This window comes from Balaenoptera physalus (assembly GCF_965194825.1).
Source record: "Balaenoptera physalus genome assembly, chromosome: 2".
Classification (NCBI taxonomy): Eukaryota; Metazoa; Chordata; class Mammalia; order Artiodactyla; family Balaenopteridae; genus Balaenoptera; species Balaenoptera physalus.
The window spans coordinates 28604723-28625208 of record NC_138883.1 but is presented as its reverse complement, the minus strand read 5'-3'; the positions used below and the strand labels follow the sequence as shown (position 1 = coordinate 28625208).

Sequence of the window (20486 nt, the reverse complement as noted above, 5' to 3'; positions counted from 1 at the left end):
TGTACCTCTATCTATCATAGTTAAAAGTTAAATTAACTGTACTTGATTGATTGAGGAGAAAAATGATTTTTCGCTAGCCTTTAACCTCTAGATGGCAGTATGAGTCTTATTGTACTTCTGGCTTTTCCTCTACCCATATCTCTTGAACTGGGTTTCTGATTTGGGTACAAATTCTTATGTCTTTACTGGACTACTTGCCTAACTTTGTTGATGCCTTACTTGATTTTTAGCTTTTTATTTTTCCTTTTCATCTCTCCACATTAAAAAAAAAATTCCCTTCTTAAGCAATGTGTATTTTTGATGCTCAGTTTCCCTATTGTCGGAAATAACATTTTGCTTTTGATGAAGGAGGTGGGTAGAAAAAACCAAAAATGTGGTAGTTTAATTCAATAGCTTCCATACCTGGGTATAAGACCCTCAGAATGGGTTCAGCTCTCTCATCTCAGTTTATCTTGTTCTATCCTTTGACTCTCCTGGTTATCAAGTGGTATCAGACAATGCCTTATTAAATTAAAATAGGAATGTTAGCTAAAATTGATGAAATAAGCTTAGATTTTCAAGAAGAATTTAATTGTTTTAAAATAAAGCTTTTAGGGACTTCCCTGGTGGTGCAGTGGTTGAGAATCCGCCTGCCAATGCCGGGGACACAGGTTCGAAGCCTGGTCCGGGAAGATCCCACACGCTAGGGAGCAACTAAGCCCGTGCGCCACAACTACTGAGCCTGCGCTCTGGAGCCCGCAAGCCACAACTACTGAAGCCCGCGCGCCTAGAGCCTGTGCTCCGCAACAAGAGAAGCCACCGCAATGAGAAGCCTGTGCACTGCAGCGAAGAGTAGCCCCCGCTCGCCGCAACTAGAGAAAGCCCGTGTGCAGCAATGAAGACCCAGTGCAGCCAAAAATAAATAAATAAATTTATTTAAAAAAATAAAGCTTTCAAATACTTAGCCATTTTGAGTGATGAGATAATAGCAAAAGAAAGAAGTGTTCAGTTCAGCAACTGTTTGAGTGCTTACTTCCTACAAGGCTCTGTAGGGGATATGAAGATGAATAAGACATAATTACTGCCCTGTGCAGATTAAAGTCTAGTAGGAAAGGGAGATAAGACAATTAAGTAAATGATTCTTAATGGAAGGTAGAGGAGATAAGCTCTGTAGAGTACTAAGAACTTTTGGGATAGGGGAGAAGAGGCAATTACATTAGATTGCTACAGGAATGGCAGATAAGTTTCATTTTGTATGTCAACATAGATTGATTAGTAAGGATTTCCTAGGGCTGCTGAATTGAGGATTTTGAGGAATCTTGATTCAGATAAGTCAATTAGTGTTGTCTGCTGTGGACCAGGGAAATGGGTGTGGTAGTATTTGCTATTTCTGGATCATTGAAAATAGACCTTAAACAACACAGGTTTTTGATGGATGGAAATGGAAAGGGACCATATTCCAGGTGGAGTGAACATTTGGAGCAAGCAGAGTTTCAAAGAACAGCTACACTCAAGGAACAATATGAGTGATTTAATCTGGTCTTTAAGGAGCCCAGTTTATATTAGGGGTCATAAGGAATAAGAGTAGGGAGATGGGGGCTGGACTGAGGAGGGCCTTGAACTCTTGGGGGTGAGGAATTAGACATAGGTAATGGGGAGCATGTGAAATATTCTTTAAAAAGTATTTTAATGACTATAACATTAACTATATTTTCATTATAGATGGTTTGTAGAGATACTTTATTTACTAAAAGACACTTTACCACAAATCTGTTTATTATAAAGATAAAGAAGAAAGTAGAAATGACCATAGCCTTACAAGTAAGAGATAACCACTGTTAACATTTGATGTGTTTCCTGGCCCTCCCTTTTCTCTTTATGTAGGGATGTGTGTGTTTACATTTTTTCTTGTTCCCATATGTATACACAGACATGCTTTTTAACATAACCGAGGCTATAGTGTATGTATATAGTTTTTGCCTATGCTTTTTTTCCCATTCATTCTATCTTAAGTATTTTTCTTTTTTTTTTTTTTTAAAGAGCTCTAACTTGCATTTTTTAAAAAAAATTAATTAATTAATTTATTTATTTTTGGCTGTGTTGGGTCTTCGTTTTCTGTGCGAGGGCTTTCTCTAGTTGCGGCAAGCGGGGGCCACTCTTCATCACGGTGCGCGGGCCTTTCACTGTCGTGGCCTCTTTTGTTGTGGGGCACAGGCTCCAGACGCGCAGGCTCAGTAGTTGTGGCTCACGGGCCTAGTTGCTCCGTGGCATGTGGGATCTTCCCAGACCAGGGCTCGAACCCGTGTCCCCTGCATTGGCAGGCAGATTCTCAACCACTGCGCCACCAGGGAAGCCCCTTAAGTATTTTTCTGTGTCATTAAAAATTCTACCACTGAAGATATCTGAGTAGGGAAGTCACACACCTTTAAGAGGCATCATGCATAGGACAGAGTGTAATGGTAGAGACAAGAGGCTGGAAGCTAGCAAGGACTGTGAGTCCAGCAAGAAGAATAGAGGGCTTGAATGAATGGTGGCAGTGATAATGGAAAGAAGCATACCAACAGTAGATGTTTCAGGTATATCATTTTCAAGACTAGGTAGGTAAACTGTCTGGATGAATCTTAGGGGGTAAACTGTAATTAGAGTTTACCATGATGTTTTGAGCCTGCTTAATGACAGGGAAGTCAGAAAGAGGAGAGAGATTTGGTTAAACTAAAAAAATCACCTAATTCTTTTACATGTCCCTTAGTAGGCAGGCATCTGAATTGTTTTAGAAATAAGTAAAAGGCATTTGTATAGGTTGGTGTTATTAATAGGATGAAAACAATGCTTTTGTCTAGTTAAGTCACATCACCTAGGTAACGTAATGTTTTAGATATTTATTTGTTTTCTCAGGGAAATGAATGTGTGAAATAGGATATTCATAACTTCAGAAATGGATTTTTGGGGTTCCTATAAGCTTTGGCAGATCATTAAGCCTATCAGTTGAATAAATTACGTTCGCATAGTTTTCTTCCACAGTAGTTCTTTTTCATTCAGTTAGCTACCTATAGCTATTCAGGAAATTGTTATGGCCTTTGTATATGGTAGACATCCAAATCTTTGTTAACTGGAAAAAAATTTCAGTAGTTTACATTTGAATAACTGTAATTGGCCCAAAATATTTGATGTTGATGCATTTATTAATTAACAGCAACATTTGGATTATATCAGCACCAGGGTTAAGTCTTCCTGTGAGTGAAGACTGAATTTTACATGTAGTTGGAGATTTGTGGGATCTCTAATTGAGAAGGAAGTATACTGCCAAATTGTCTTCCAGAAAGGCACTTCCCACCCTTACCTCCTTGCTAACACCAAGTATTATAATTTTTTAAAGTTGTTGCCAACTTGATAGGCAGAATATTAATATCTTGTTTTTATGTTCATTTCTTCACTTGTAAAAATGAACTTTTTTCATGTTTCTTGATCATCTCTGTTAACAAGGACTGGAAATTGAAGAAAATATAATTAAAATTATTTTAACCTGAAAAATAAAGCCAGCAAACTTGATTCAAAAGCACCGTATGGGCAGTGTTGTAATCTGCATTTCTCAAGTACCAGTTGTTTTCTTTGTTTTATGCATTACCATACCATCTCACCATAGTCATTAGCATGGCATCCTATTTAGGTAGTAATGCAGTATAAAATCTAGAAATCCCACTTTGAAGGGATTAAGGGTATTCCTTATAATTAGAAATTGTCAATTTAGTCTTAAGTATTTTGTTTTTAAAAATGTATTACGATAATGGGGAAAAAAACATGCCATTATTTCTCATTTTTCCCTTGGTTAACAAATTAGGATACACAAAGCTTCAAATTACCTTTAAGGCTTATAAGCATTCATATCTTTTATCCATTAGTCAAGTTATTTCATAAACCCGACATTGCCTCTGAAATGGTTTTACACACAAAGAGGATTTTACTGTAAAATGCTTGGGGTGTTTTATTCTCTTCTGATTTTGCGGTGGGGAGGGGAAGGATGGAGGTAAGCAGGCAGGGCTTAAATTAATTTGTTCAGGGTTGGTTTCAAAGTAGCATTCTGCATAGTTCTACAAAATGTATAATAGGTAAGAGGATGTACATAGTGAAAGAATTTAAAGTTCAACATTGAATAACCAAGTGAATTATAGTTTATTTATACAGTAGAAGACAGTATAGCCATTAAAAATCTTGTTAAAGCAATAAAGAGCATTTAAGGACAGAAGAATGCTCATTATATGTAAGGATAATTGCAAGTGAAAATGCAAGTGAAAAACTGCAGAACACAAGTCAGCAGTTTTTTTCCTTCCTTTTCTTTTTTCTCTTTTGTTTTGTTTTGTTTTGTTTTGAGAGCATGGGCGTAGACAAATGACTGGAAGGAAAAATACCAGTATGTTTTAATGGCTATCTTGAGTGATTTAAAAAAAAAAATTTTCTGAAATTTCTAAATCATCAACAATGGTTACGTTCTATTCTGAATAGGGGAAAACTATCTAAAAAAATAAAGAAAAATTATGTCCCATTCTAGAAACAAAATTATAGTTACTTGAAAGATCTATCTTCTAATATCCTGCACAGTTAAAATTTTAAACTCTTTTATGGACTGTTTCTAAATAAAAATGACTAGATAGATCCATTAACAACAGTTGATCATTTTAAGCAAGTGATGAGTAGCAAAGTGAAAATTAATGATACTTCATTTCCCATCCTTAGCATGTCTTTCCAGAAGTTTGGGAACAAAAGGAATGGTAAGCTGTTAAGTCAGGGGCAAGAGATGATTTAGTTGGCGAAAGAGGCATCTTTTCATAAACAAACATTGGCCAAGATTTTGACCACCTTTATGTTTTCAGCCATTCTTCCCTGTAGCTGGAGAACTGAACTCTAGTATTAACTACTCAGTAGGCGCAAAGAACCATTTAGAATGTATGTTAGTCTTAAATGGAATTGCAGCTGTTTGGTCAAGAAGTAAAATGGACCTAATAATTTTTTTTTCCTTTTGGCTTGGAATATATAGCTTTGTTATGACAAAGAGGAGAGGAGAACGGAATAATTGCAGTAGGTATGCATACGAGTTGAGTTTCTTTCCAGGCTTTGGGTGTAAGAATGACTGTTTCTGCTCCTGGGGAAGTAAACTGACATTTTCTGATTTTTTTTTGGTTTGTTTATCTATTCATTTAGTTTTTGACATCTAGAGATTTCAACAAAATGAAGAGTGTTTTTTTGTTTTAAATGTAATATCAGTTTCTTTTCTTTTGTTTCTTAGTCCGTAACACTGTTTTGTGTCGGAAATATGATCTGGGAGGGTGGTGATATTGCATGAGAATTTATAGGTGATGACAGAGCACTTTGCTGTAGGAAATCTAGAAAAATAATGACTTTTTGTATCTAGAAGGGAAGTATCTCTAACCATTAAGTCTAAATTAAAAGCTTGGCAAAAGCTACCAATGTTTGGTGTAACTGAAAAAGAGTTGAGAAATATAATGTAAAAACAGAATGATATTTTTAAAGGAAGAAGTATTACATTTGATTGACTCTAGTATAGGAGAATACATTTAAAATTGGTTGGGTAATAGTGAAGAATCCTTTGAGAGAATAGTTGAATTTGACAGGTTGAAGTTTTAGATACAGAATATAAAGAGAAAAGAACTAAAATAAGACTTCAGATTCAGGATATAAAAATATTCCACTGTTCCATCATTTCTTTGTTCTTTAATAAAGTTTTCAAAATGGAATTATAATATACATAGAGAAAAGTACACAAATTATAAGGTACAGCTCAATGAATTTTCATAAAAACACTCCCATATAACCACACCCAGAACAGATCAAGAAATAGAACCTTTCCAATATATATAATACCTCCTTCATACCCCTCTCAGTTACTACCTGCCCTTTGCCCAAAGGCAAGCACTATTGTGACTTATAATATCATAAAAGTTTTGCTTGATTTTGAGCTTTATATAAATGGCATCACAAACTGTGTATTCTTTTGTTTCTGGCTTTTGCTCAACATTTTGATTATGACATTCATCCATGTCATTGTCTTTAACAGTCATATGCTTATTTTCATTGCTGTGTGGTGTATCATTGTAAGAATACAATGTGATTAGTTTTTTCATTCTACTAACAATGGACATTTGGACTGTTTCCAGCTTTTGCCTATTACAAGTAAATACTATGAGCATTCTTGGTATATGTCTGTTTTTGGTACACGCATTTTTGTTGTGTATATAACTAGGAGCAGGATTGCTAGGTTGTGGATGTGTGTGTGTGTGTGTGTGTATAACTATCTTGCTTTAGTAGATAGTTCCAAACAGTTTTCCAAAGTGGTTATACCAATTTACAAGCCCACAGGCAATTTCATTTGTTCTATGTTGTTACCAACAGATACATTCTCAGTCTATTAATATCTAGCTATTAAAGTAGATAGAATGGTATCTCAATGTAGTTTTAATTTTCATTTCCCTAGTGACTGATAAGATTGCTTTTCATATGTTTACTGAACATTTGGATAACCTCTTTTGTGAAGTGTTTATTGGTATCTCTTGCCCTTCTTTAAAAACTGGATTGTCAATTTAAAAATTGATTTGCAGGTGTTCTTTATATATCTCTGATATGCATCCTTTGTCAGTTACGTAAATTGCAAATATCTTACCCCACTCTGTGGCTTACCTTTTCACTTTCTTAAGGGTGTATTTTAATGAACCAAAGATTGTTTTTTCTCTTAAATTTATGTTTTGTCAAGTTTTAAATCTCTTTAAAAAGTTTCAAGAATAGTACAATAAATACTTGTATACCCTCTACCTGTTTATCAGTTGTTAACATTTGTCATATTGGCTTTATCTATATATATTTAATTTTAAATTTTATTGTTTTATTCTTGAGCTATTTGAGAACTAGCTGCAGACACCATGACACTTCATAAATACTTTAGCATTATTTCTTAAGGACAAGGACATTCTCCTACACATCTACAAAACAGTTAACACACTGAAGAAATTTAACATAATACAATATGATTATCCGATATGCAATCCATATTCAGATTTCTCTAATTTAAACAGAAATTTTGAATTTTAGTTTGGCAGTATTTTCCTTTTTTGTTAATGCCACCCCGGTCATTTTAATTTAGGTTGTGATAATGTCAAAGCTGTAGTATTTTAGAAATAAATAGTAAATTGCTAGTGTAACTTGGGCCGGCTAGTTCTTTTCTTCTCTCACTTCTTCTCCCCCTTGGGAATATCAGAATATCATTATTGCTATTGAATGAAAAAATTCAAATAGAGAAAGTGAAGGTATGTTTTCCTCAACTCACTGGTTTCCTGATTTGATGTGTAAGTTTCCTGACAACCTTGTTGAGTGATGCATTTTTATATGTGTTACCATTTGTCATTTGCAAATCCTTGGAAAACCACTTTCCTTGAAAAACCAAAGCATCTTAACTGTCTTCTCTGTTGACTGACTTGGGCACTACATGAGAAAAGAACTTGCATAATGAACTAACAACACAGTTGATGCATATAATTATTTTAGCATAGGAAAAGAAAGAATGAGGAAGATTTTAGTTTCACATTAGTAATTAAAACTTGCTTCACTTGATTGTAAAAACAGAAGGCAGATCTTTTTGTATGTATTTGGAAACCATTATGACTAGTGGTATAAGAAATATAGAGTGAATTGGTAATATAAAATGGAAACAGCAGATCTAAGTAATGGAGAATTGTTAGAACAGAGAAAAGTTGTTTGGGTGGGATGGGGAAACCACAGGGAATTACACTGGAGCCACTGATTTCAGTTGGATTATTAATGACTTAGATAAATGCTGTGCTTATAGACCTAACAGTTTGACCTGGAGTGGGAAATCCACCCTGTGCAGTGGATTAATTTTAGAAACAGTTGAGCCTGCTAGATAGGTTTCTTTTGAGGAATAGTTTTAAACACTAAAAAAAAAAAAAAAAAGGCAACAACTTCATGGGGATTGGAGATACATCTTGTGAAAATGAACCTGTGTCCAATTCCCCAGTCAACTAGAAAGAAAAGGAAAAAGAGCCTGGGGAAAAAGAGCTTGTTTGGGCATCTTTGTTGTGAAGGTTTAGGGAATCAGCTTTAGCACTGTACACAGTCTTTAGTGGCTTACTGTTCAGCATAGTTTTTCTTTTAAAGTTCATAGACCCTTTGTATAAATGAGTATATTGTAACTAAAGTAAAACATGTGAGCAATGACTTTAAGTCCCTATTTCATGGATCCAAAACATGTCCACTGGAAGATTAGTATAATTGTTAGACATTTTGGGAGATTGTTTTTAAGAAGAGACTCTTTTTTTTGGCTCATCGCCCAGCTTGCCAGCTTTCGGGATCTTAGTTCCCCAACCAGGGATTAAACCCAGGCCTGGGCAGTGAAAGCACTGAGTTCTAACCACTGGACCGCCAGAGAAGAGAACCTCTTAAGAGGCCAGAACCAAGGAATTATATCTTATCTATAATTGGTAGGTTGCAAAGCTTAAGTCTGTCCAGTTTAAAGAAAGGTTTGGAAGAGTATACTATCTTATTATAGTATACTAACTTATAGGAATTGCATTTTCACACTACAGCTTAAGAAATACCTCTGTTTGAGGAAACTAAGGCTAGTGGAGAGAAGCGATGACCTGAACATAACCTAAGGGGAAGAACAATTACCTGAAGATAAGTAAATAGGAACCAGGTGATAAATAGCTAATAGGAAAGGACAAAATAGTGATTAAGAGCTTGGATTCTGGAGTCATACAGCCTTATTATGAATCTCAATCTACCACTTAGGCAAGTAACTTAATTTTTTAAGCCCTAGTTTCTTCATTTGTGAAATGGAGATGAAAACCTTAGAACAGTAATTATCAAACTTTTTGGTGTCAGGACTTCTTTACACTCTTTTTTTTTTTTAAATTAATTAATTTATTTATTTATTTATTTTTGGCTGTGTTGGGTCTTCGTTTCCGTGCGAGGGCTTTCTGTAGTTGCGGCGAGTGAGGGCCACTCTTCATCGCAGTGCACGGGCCTCTCACTATCACGGCCTCTCTTGTTGCGGAGCACAGGCTCCAGACGCGCAGGCTCAGTAGTTGTGTCTCACGGGCCCAGTTGCTCCACGGCATGTGGGACCTTCCCAGACCAGGGCTCGAACCCGTGTCCCCTGCATTGACAGGCAGATTCTCAACCACTGCGCCACCAGGGAAGCCCTCTTTACACTCTTAAAAATTAATGGTCACCCCAAAGAGTTCTTGTTTATGTGGGTTATATGTATATTTACTGTTTCAGAAATTAAAACAGAAAAATTTTAAATATTTATTAATTTACTTTTTTATTTTTTATTTATTTTTGGCTGCATTGGGTCTTTATTGCTGCATGTGGGCTTTCTGTAATTGTGGCAAGCAGGTGCTACTCGTCATTGTGGTGTGCAGGCTTCTCATCGTGGTGGCTTCTCTTGTTGCGGAGCATGGGCTCTAGGCGTGCAGGCTTCAGTAGTTGTAGCACGTGGGCTCAGTAGTTGCGGCACGGGGGCCCTAGAGTGCATGGGCTTCAGTAGTTATGGCGCACGTGGGCTCAGTAGTTGCAGTGCGTGGCCTCTAGGGTGTGTGAGCTTCAATAGTTGTGGCGCATGGGCACGGTAGTTGTGGCTCATGGGCTCTAGAGCGCAGGCTCAGTAGTTGTGGCGCACGGGCCTAGTTTCTCCGCAGCATATGGGATCTTCCCAGACCAGGGATTGAACCCATGTCCCCTGCATTGGCAGGCGGATTCTTAACCACTGCACCACTGTGGAAGTCCCTAATTAATTTAAAAATAGGAATAAACCCATTACATGTTAGCATAAATGTTTTTATGAAGAATAACTATTTTCCAAACAAAAAATATTGAGAAGAGTGGCAGTTTTTGCATTTTTCAAATGTCCGTAATGTTTGGATTGATAAAAAGTTGGATTTTCATACTGCTGCTTCTTTCAATATGTTATGATTATCTTTTGTTAGGTAGTCTGTAGAAAACTTCACTGTTCACTTGTGAGAGAATGTGTGAAAAAGGCATCTTAGTATCATATGTATAGTTTTGAACTCAGGGACCCTCTGAAAGGGTCCCCAGAGGTTTCCTGACCATTCACCGTGAGATCTGTTACCTTAGAGTGTTGTTTTGATGATTTAACACAATATTATTTATAAAACCTTAGCATAATGTTGGCACTTAATAGGTGCTTAAAAATATTAACTGCTGTTATCATTATGGGCAGCATATGAGAAGTTTTAAGCCTAGTAGGCATGTAATCATATTTACTTTCTTAAAAGGCTCACTTTGCCAACATGGTAGAAGATGGATTGGTAACACAGAAAAGTGGTATCAGGGAGACAAGTTAGATTTCTTTTAACTTCCCAGTGGAAATGGAGAATACGGATGGGTTCTAGAAGTCTGAGTGGTAGAATGGAAAGGCTTAGTGACTGATTGGATATATTGGGGTCAGGGAGTTCTGGGCAGTAAGAATGAGGAATCAAGAGTGACTCAGGTTTCTGGCTTGAGTAAATATAGGAAGAAGAGCACCTTTGAGAAGAAAGATTGGGGAATTCAGTTGTAAGTGTAAGTGTAGGCTATCTAGGTGGATATACCCAGGAGATAGTTGAATGTATGAATCTAGAGCACAGGAAGTAGAGTTTTGGACATCATCAGTTTGTAGGTTCTAGTTAAAGCCACAGGTGGGAAGGAGATCAGCCAGGGAAGATGTGTAACATTAAAACAGAACCCTGGGGACTTCCCTGGTGGCACAGTGGTTAAGAATCCGCCTGCCAGTGCAGGGGACACGGGTTCGAGCCCTGGTCCGGGAAGATCCCACATGCCGCAGAGCAGCTAAACCCGTGCGCCACAACTACTGAGCCTGCGCTCTAGAGCCCGTGAGCCACAATTACTGAGCCCACATGCCACAACTACTGAAGCCCGTGCGCCTAGAGCCCGTGCTCCACAACAAGAGAAGCCACCACAATGAGAAGCCTGCGCACTGCAACGAAGAGTAGCCCCCGCTCACCGTATCTAGAGAAAGCCCGCGCACAGCAATGAAGACCCAACGCAGCCAAAAATAAATAAATAAATAAATAAAAGACTTGACTTTTAAAAAAAAAAACAGAGCCCTGGTGTGGTAGGCAGCCTCTATTTATGCCTTTGTGTGATCTTTTCCTCTTGAATGTGGGCTGGATCAGTGACAGCAAAAGTAATGGAATGCTACTTCTGAGATTTAGTTACAAAAAGACCATGACTTGTGTTTTGTCCCCCATCATGCCCTTTTTGGGGAAACAAGCTGCCATGTTGTGAGTGTGCGGAGAAAAACTGACTTGGAAATTATAAGATCCTGGTCGTTGGAAACAGACCTATTCTTCTACATACTAACTTGACAAGTTACCTCTCTCTGAGCCTCATTTTCCTTGTCTGTAAAATGAAGGTAATAATAATACTTATTGGGTTCTTGAGAGGATTAAATTGGACAATGATTATAAAATGCCTAGTATGAATCTTCATGACCTTGGATGTAGCCATGAATTCTTACATATGACACCAAAAACACAAGCAACAGAAGAAAAAATAGATAAATTGGATTTCATTAAAGTTTAAAACTTTGTTCATCAAAGAACATTATCAAGAAAGTGAAAAGACAACCATTGAATTGGAGAAAACTTTTAAAAAATTGAGATATAATTGACATATAACAGTTTCATGTTACAATATAATGATCACCACAGTAAGTCTGTCATCACACATTGTTAGAAATCTTTTCTAGTGGTGAGAAGTTTAAAGATCTGCTCTCTTAGCAACTTTCAAATATATAATACAGTATTGAAAGAATACTTTTGCAAATCATATATCTGATAAGGGTCTAGTACCTAGAATATATAAAGAACTCTTATAACTCAAAAACAAAAAGACAGACAACCCAATTTTAAAATGGGCAAAGGACTTGAGTGGACATTTCTCCAAAGAAGAAATACAAATGGCCGATAAGCACATAAAAAGATGCTAAACATCTTTCATTAGTCATTAGGGAAATGTAAATCAAAACCACAACGGGATACCACTTCACACCGACTAAGATGGTAATAGTAATGATAATAATAATAATAATAATAATAATAATAATAATAATAATAGAAAATAACAAGTGTTTGCAAGGATATGGTGAAATTGGAACTCTCATATATAGCTGGTGGGAATGTAAAATGGTGTGGCCACTGTGAAAGTTTGGCAGTTCCTTGAAAGGTTAAACAGAGAATTACCATATGACCCAGCAATTCCACTACTAGGTGTATGCCCAAAAGAATTGAAGACAAGTACTCAAACAGATACTTGTACACAAATGTTCATTCAGTACTATTCATGATAGCCAAAAGATGGAAACAAACTCAAATGTCCATTAACAGATGAATGGATAAACAAAATATGGTATATACATACAACAGAATATTATTTAGCCATAAAAATGTAGTACTGATACACGCTACAACGTGGGTGAATCTCAAAAACATTATACTAAATAACGGAAGCCAGACACAGAAGATCACATATTATTCCATTTGCATGAAACATCCTGGGTATGTAAATTTGTAGAGACAGAAAGCAGATTGGTGGTTGCCAGGGACAAGAGAGAGTGGGAAATGGGGAGTGACTACTTAATGGGTATAGGATTATTTTGCGGGGGCGGGGGAGTGATGAAAATGTTTTGTAACTTGATATAGGTGGTGGTTGCACAATATTGTGAATATACTAAATGCCATTGAATTGTACACTTTAAAATCACTTTTAAAAATTTGAATTCACCTCAATAAACATAAATGCATAGTATGGTATGTGACACCTAGTAAGCTATTGATAAATTTTAGATTTTACTATTGCCTAGTGCACCTTTATCAGGAGTTTAGCTGTGTGATGTTGGGCATCAGTTTCCTCAGTTGAAAAATGAAGTTGTTGGACTAAAGACCTCTCAGATCCTTACAGCATTAAAATTCTATATTTTAAGACATAGTATTTAATTCTTGTATAGGAAAGACCCCCTCTTACTCCTCCCACGTGTCTCCTTTACTCTCACATCTCTAGCACACTCACAACACGACACTGGATGTGTGGGAGTTTTTTGTTCCCCACACTAAGCAATTCTGTGACATCAGCTAGGTTTTCTACAGTTTAACTCAATTCTGACACTATCTACCTGGAGATCGTATCAGATTCCACAGATTGAGGGCTGGGTCCCTCAGGACTCCCCTCTGCCCCTGCCCCCCTCCGTCAGATGCCAACTATAAGTCCAGGTTGTCGCCTGTGCTTTGGTTGTAAATCGGATGTTCCCACAATCCCTTCCTCAGGTTTAATTAATTTGCTAGAGCAGCTCCCAGAACTCAGGAAAACAGCTTACTTACTGTTTACCAGTTTATTATAAAAGGATATGATAAAGGATACAGATGAACATCCAGGTATGTGGGGTGGGGCATGGAGCTTTCGTGCCCTCTCCAGACGTGTCACTCTCCCAGCAACTCTACATGTTCACCAACCTGGAAGCTTTCTTATGGAGGCTTCAATCATGTAGTCATGAGACATTATTAACTCCATTTCCAGTCTCTCTCCTCTCTGGAGAATGGAGGTCGGGGTTGAGAATCCCAAGCTTCTAATCATGGCTTGGTCTGTCTGCTGACCAGCCCCCATCCTGGAGTACACTAAGAGTCACCTCATTAGAACAAAAGATACTGCTGTCACCCAGGAGATTCTGAGGGGTTTAGGAACTTTGTGTCAGGAATCGAGTCAAAGACCAAATATTAAAATAAAAGATGCTTCTAACACTCTTAGGAAATTGTAAGCGTTTTAGGAGCTTTGTGCCAGGAACCAGGGGCAGAGACCAATATATATATTTTCTATTATCTGACTTCCATACAGCAAATATTTGTTGTGTATCTTCACGGTACTGTGCTAGGCACCAAGGACTTGGCAGTACATAAGACAGAGATAGTTCCTGCTGTCATAGAGCTAACATTCTAGTAGATAAGGCACTACACAAAGAATTATTTGCCACTAAGTTGTTCTAAGTACAATGTGGGGCAGGAATAGTTCTCCTGAGAAAAAAGATATTTAGGTATGAAGAATGAGTAGAAATTAACTGAGTGAAGGGAAGGGAGATGAGGTTTCTAGAGGAAGTATCAAAATCTGGTAGTGGGAAGGAGCATGGTGCCTTTGAAGAACTGAAAGAAGGCAAATGTGACTGAAACTCAGACAGTGACTGCTGAAATAGACTGCTGGATCATGTAAGACTTCTCAGTTGTGTTAAGGATGTTGGACATTATTCTAAGAGCACTAGCAAGTCAGTTAAGGGCGTGGGCAAGAAATATTCAGGTTTTGGCCATGTAGAGAATGGTTTGGAGGGAGGCATGAGAAGAACTACAGACTAAGTAGGAGGTCATTGCAATAGCCAAGACTGTGGTGCCTAGAACTAGGGTACTGATAGTGGACAGGGAGAGAAGTCCTTGAATTTGAGAGTGATTTACGACAAAGAATAAGTCTTGATTGATTGGCTGTGGAAGATGAGAGAAGGGGGAGGGAGGTGTCAAGGATGACTCCAGGGGCTTCCCTGGTGGCACAGTGGTTAAGAATCTGCCTGCCAATGAAGGGGACATGGGTTCGATCCCTGGTCCGGGAAGATCCCACATGCCATGGAGCAACTAAGCCTGTGCACAACAACTGCTGAGCCCGCGTGCTGCAACTACTGAAGCGCGTGCACCTAGAGCCCACGCTCCACAGCAAGAGAAGCCACCACAATGGGAAGCCCGCGCACAGCAACAAAGACCCAATGCAGGCAAACAAACAAACAAACAAAATATATATTTTTTTTAAAAAAAGGATGACTCCAAGATTTCTCCCCTGGGCATGTAAGTCAGAGGCATGCAGATAACAATGGAAGGACTTTTGCTTTTGGCTCAGATGGAATATCAGGGACTAGATTCACCTTCCCACCTGAAACAGTTGTTGTTAATTACAAAATATACGAACAGTGGTTTTTAGGACACTGGACATCAGGCAACAAAAGATAGTGATCCCTGAGAATTAGGAAGTAAATGAGATGAGCGCTGTGATTGTCTCAGCTTACTGCTTTGAGAGAGTTTCCAGGCTGCAGTGCAGGGAGGGGGAACCCAGGCAGAGACCAGCAGGCTCCCTGAGTTGAAGAAACAGAGCTAGGCATCTGGAGAGACCAAGGCAGCTAGAGGTCAGGACAGAGTACCAGAGGGGAGAGGGTGCACAGAGAGAACCCTGGAGATCTGCAGAGGGGCCTCCTAAAGTAATCAGCTGAGTACTGATCGGTGCAATCTTGTGAGGAAACCACTTGAGGCTCAAGAGAGAACCATCTGAAAGGATTACAGGGAACAGTGGCTGGCACCACAGGGTTTATTCCCACCAGCCAGACTGGAAAATTCTCATGAGTCAGAAGGGTTTGTCTCAGTAGTGGTGAAAACATTTGTCAAAACTTACCAGGCTGGACACTTCAAATATGTACAGTTCATCATATATGAATTATACCTCACTAAGGATCGATCCATCAATCAATCGATTGATTGATTTAATTTTTTTCCCTCTCCCCTCAAGGATTTATTCAATTCAACAAACATTTAAATTAACTAAAATGAGCCAATCACTGTGCTAAAAGTTGAGGGATGCATTGGTAAGCAAGGCAATCACGTGGAAGACACACATCAAACAGTTACAAAAATAATCTGTAGTGAGGGTTGTGGTGAGTGCTGTGAAGAAGTGTAAGATTCCGTAACAGCAGATATCTGTGAGACCTCTTCTGATCTGTAGGCGGTGACCAGAGAAGAAAGGCTTTTCTGAGAAAGAGACAAAAAGAGTCTGCAGTTTGTCGCTAAAGCTTTTTTAGAAAGAACAGTAGTGGAGGAACAGATTTGTAAGGGAAGACAAGTTTTGTTTTTTTTTTAATTGAAGTATAGTTGATTTACAATATTGTGTTAGTTTCAGGTATACAGCATAGTGATTCAGGTTTTGTTTTTTGAGTTTTTTTGCAGATTTTATTTCATTATAAGTTATTATAGGCTACTGGGTCTAATTTTGTGTGCTATACAGTACATCCTTGTTGCTTATCTATTTTATGTATAGTAGTTTCTTTTTTTCTTTAAACATCTTTATTGAAGTATAATTGCTTTACAGTGGTGTGTTAGTTTCTGCTTTATAACAAAGTGAATCAGTTATACATAAACATATGTTCCCATATCTCTCCCTCTTGCATCTCCCGCCCTCCCACCCTCCCTATCCCACCCCTCTAGGTGGTCACAAAGCACCGAGCTGATCTCCCTGTGCTATGCGGCTGCTTCCCACTAGCTATCGGTTTTACATTTGGTAGTGTATATATGTCCATGACACTCTCTCACCCTGTCACATCTCACCCCTCCCCCTCTCCATATCCTCAAGTCCATTCTCTAGTAGGTCTGTGTCTTTATTCCCGTCTTGCCACTAGGTTCTTCATGACCTTTTTTTTTTTTCCCTTAGATTCCATATATATGTGTTAGCATACTGTATTTGTTTGTCTCTTTCTGACTTACTTCACTCTGTATGACAGACTCTAACTCCATCCACCTCATTACAAATACCTCCATTTCATTTCTTTTTATGGCTGAGTAATATTCCATTGTATATATGTGCCACATCTTCTTTATCCATTCATCTGATGATGGACACTTAGGTTGCTTCCATGTCCTGGCTGTTGTAAATAGAGCTGCAATGAACATTTTGGTACATGACTCTTTTTGAATTATGGTTTTCTCAGGGTATATGCCCAGTAGTGGGATTGCTGGGTCGTATGGTAGTTCTATTTGTAGTTTTTTAAGGAACCTCCATACTGTTCTCCATAGTGGCTGTATCAATTTACATTCCCACCAACAGTGCAAGAGTGTTCCCTTTTCTCCACACCCTCTCCAGCATTTATTGTTTCTAGATTTTTTGATGATGGCCATTCTGACTGGTGTGAGATGATACCTCATTGTAGTTTTGATTTGCATTTCTCTAATGATTAATGATGTTGAGCATTCTTTCATGTGTCTGTTGGCAATCTGTATATCTTCTTTGGAGAAATGTCTATTTAGGTCTTCTGCCCATTTTTGGATTGGGTTGTTTGTTTTTTTGATATTGAGCTGCATGAGCTGCTTGTAAATCTTGGAGATTAATCCTTTGTCAGTTGCTTCATTTACAAATATTTTCTCCCATTCTGAGGGTTGTCTTTTGGTCTTGTTTATGGTTTCCTTTGCTGTGCAAAAGTTTTTAAGTTTCATTAGGTCCCACTTGTTTATTTTTGTTTTTATTTCCATTACTCTAGGAGGTGGGTCAAAAAGGATCTTGCTGTGATTTATGTCATAGAGTGTTCTGCCTATGTTTTCCTCTAAGAGTTTGATAGTGTCTGGCCTTACACTTAGGTCTTTAATCCATTTTGAGTTTATTTTTGTGTATGGTGTCAGGGAGTGTTCTAATTTCATACTTTTACATGTACCTGTCCAATTTTCCCAGCACCACTTATTGAAGAGGCTGTCTTTTCTCCACTGTATATGCTTGCCTCCTTTATCAAAGATAAGGTGACCATATGTGCGTGGGTTTATCTCTGGGCTTTCTATCCTGTTCCATTGATCTATATTTCTGTTTTTGTGCCAGTACCAAACTGTCTTGATTACTGTAGCTTTGTAATATAGTCTGAAGTCAGGGAGCCTGAGTCCCCCAGCTCCATTTTTCTTTCTCAAGATTGCTTTGGCTATTCGGGGTCTTTTGTGTTTCCATACAAATTGTGAAATTTTTTGTTCTAGTTCTGTGAAAAATGCCAGTGGTAGTTTGATAGGGATTGCATTGAATCTGTAGATTGCTTTGGGTAGTAGAGTCGTTTTCACAATGTTGATTCTTCCAATCCAAAAACATGGTATATCTCTCCATCTATTTGTATCATCTTTAATTTCTTTCATCAGTGTCCTATAATTTTCTGCATACAGGTCTTTTGTCTCCTTAGGTAGGTTTATTCCTAGATATTTTATTCTTTTTGTTGCAGTGGTAAGCGGCAGTGTTTTCTTAATTTCACTTTCAGATTTTTCATCATTAGTATATAGGAATGCAAGAGATTTCTGTGCATTAATTTTGTATCCTGCTACTTTACCAAATTCATTGATTAGCTCTAGTAGTTTTCTGGTAGCATCTTTAGGATTCTCTATGTGTAGTATCATGTCATCTGCAAACAGTGACAGCTTTACTTCTTCTTTTCTGATTTGGATTCCTTTTATTTCTTTTTCTTCTCTGATTGCTGTGGCTAACACTTCCAAACCTATGTTGAATAATAGTGGTGAGAGTGGGCAACCTTGTCTTGTTCCTGATCTTAGTGGAAATGGTTTCAGTTTTTCACCATTGAGGACAATGTTGGCTGTGGGTTTGTCATATATGGCCTTTATTATGTTGAGGAAAGTTCCCTCTATGCCTACTTTCTGCAGGGCTTTTATCATGAATGGGTGTTGAATTTTGTTGAAAGCTTTCTCTGCATCTATTGAGATGATCATATGGTTTTTCTCCTTCAATGTGTTAATATGATGTATCACGTTGATTGATTTGCATATATTGAAGAATCCTTGCATTCCTGGAATAAACCCCACTTGATCATGGTGTATAATCCTTTTAATGTGCTGTTGGATTCTGTTTGCTAGTATTTTGTTGAGGATTTTTGCATCTGTGTTCATCAGTGATATTGGCCTGTAGTTTTCTTTCTTTGTGACATCTTTGTCTGGTTTTGGTATCAGGGTGATGGTGGCCTCATAGAATGAGTTGGGGAGTGTTCCTCCCTCTGCAATATTTTGGAAGAGTTTGAGAAGGATAGGTGTTAGCTCTTCTCTAAATGTTTGATAGAATTTGCCTGTGAAGCCTTCTGGTCCTGGGCTTTTGTTTGTTGGAAGATTTTTAATCATAGTTTCAATTTCAGTGCTTGTGATTGGTCTGTTCATATTTTCTATTTCTTCCTGGTTCAGTCTCGGCAGGTTGTGCATTTCTAAGAATCTGTCCATTTCTTCCTGGTTGTCCATTTTATTGGCATGGAGTTGCTTGTAGTAATCTCTCATGATCGTTTGTATTTCTGCAGTGTCAGTGGTTACTTCTCCTTTTTCATTTCTAATTCTATTGATTTGAGTCTTCTCCCTTTTTCTCTTGATGAGTCTGGCTAATGGTTTATCAATTTTGTTTATCTTCTCAAAGAACAAGCTTTTAGTTTCATTGATTTTTGCTATTGTTTCCTTCATTTCTTTTTCATTTATTTCTGATCTGATCTTTATGATTTCTTTCCTTCTGCTAGCTTTGGGGTTTATTTGTTCTTCTTTCTCTAATTGCTTTAGGTGCAAGGTTAGGTTGTTTATTCGAGATGTTTCCTGTTTCTTGATGTAGGCTTGTATTGCTATAAACTTCCCTCTTAGAACTGCTTTTGCTGCATCCCATAGGTTTTGGGTCGTCGTGTCTCCATTGCCATTTGTTTCTAGGTATTTTTTGATTTCCCCTTTGATTTCTTCAGTGATCACTTCGTTATTAAGTAGTGTATTGTGTAGCCTCCATGTGTTTGTATTTTTTACAGATCTTTTCCTGTAATTGATATCTAGTCTCATAGCGTTGTGGTCGGAAAAGATACCTGATACGATTTCAATTTTCTTAAATTTACCAAGGCTTGATTTGTGACCCAAGATATGATCTATCCTGGAGAATGTTCCATGAGCACTTGAGAAAAATGTGTATTCTGTTGTTTTTGGGTGGAATGTCCTATAAATATCAATTAAGTCCATCTTGTTTAATGTATCATTTAAAGCTTGTGTTTCCTTATTTATTTTCATTTTGGATGATCTGTCCATTGGTGAAAGTGGGGTGTTAAAAGTCCCCTACTATTATTGTGTTACTGTCGATTTCCGGTTTTTTTTTTCTTTCTTTTTTTTGTTTTTTTTTTTTTTTGATTTCCGCTTTTATGGCTGTTAGCGTTAGCCTTATGTATTGAGGTGCTCCTGTGTTGGGTACCTAAATATTTACAATTGTTATATCTTCTTCTTGGATTGATCCCTTGATCATTGTGCAGTCTCCTTCTTTGTCTCTTGTAATTGTCTTGATTTTAAAGTCTATTTTGTCTGATATGAGAATTGCTACTCCAGCTTTCTTTTGATTTCCATTTGCATGGAATATCTTTTTCCATCCCCTCACTTTCAGTCTGTACGTGTCCCTAGGTCTGAAGTGGGTCTCTTGTAGACAGCATATGTACGGGTCTTGTTTTTGTATTCATTCAGCCAGTGTATGTCTTTTGGTTGGAGCATTTAATCCATTTACATTTAACGTAATTATCGATATTTATGTTCCTATTACCATTTTCTTAGTTGTTTTGGGTTTGTTTTTGTAGGTCTTTTCCTTCTCTGTGTTTCCTGCCTAGAGAAGTTCCTTTAGCATTTGTTGTAAAGCTGGTT

General features: G+C 37.7%; 1 protein-coding gene across 11 annotated transcripts in view; it reads left to right on the top strand.

Moving 5' to 3' along the window:
* LIN52 (lin-52 DREAM MuvB core complex component) overlaps positions 1 to 20486 on the top strand; it is a 119740-nt gene that overhangs the window by 21608 nt on the left and 77646 nt on the right. For 2 of the 11 annotated variants that reach the window (XR_014261056.1, XM_082451945.1), the window contains exon 6: positions 5012 to 5056. The exons of 7 other annotated variants lie outside the window; for them this stretch is intronic. Coding sequence is in view for 3 of the 4 variants with exons in the window: in XM_082451945.1 (XP_082308071.1) it covers positions 5012 to 5022 (11 nt within the window). In the remaining variant the exon portion in view is untranslated. 2 more of the 11 variants (XM_082451944.1, XM_082451948.1) reach the window with 2 other exon arrangements.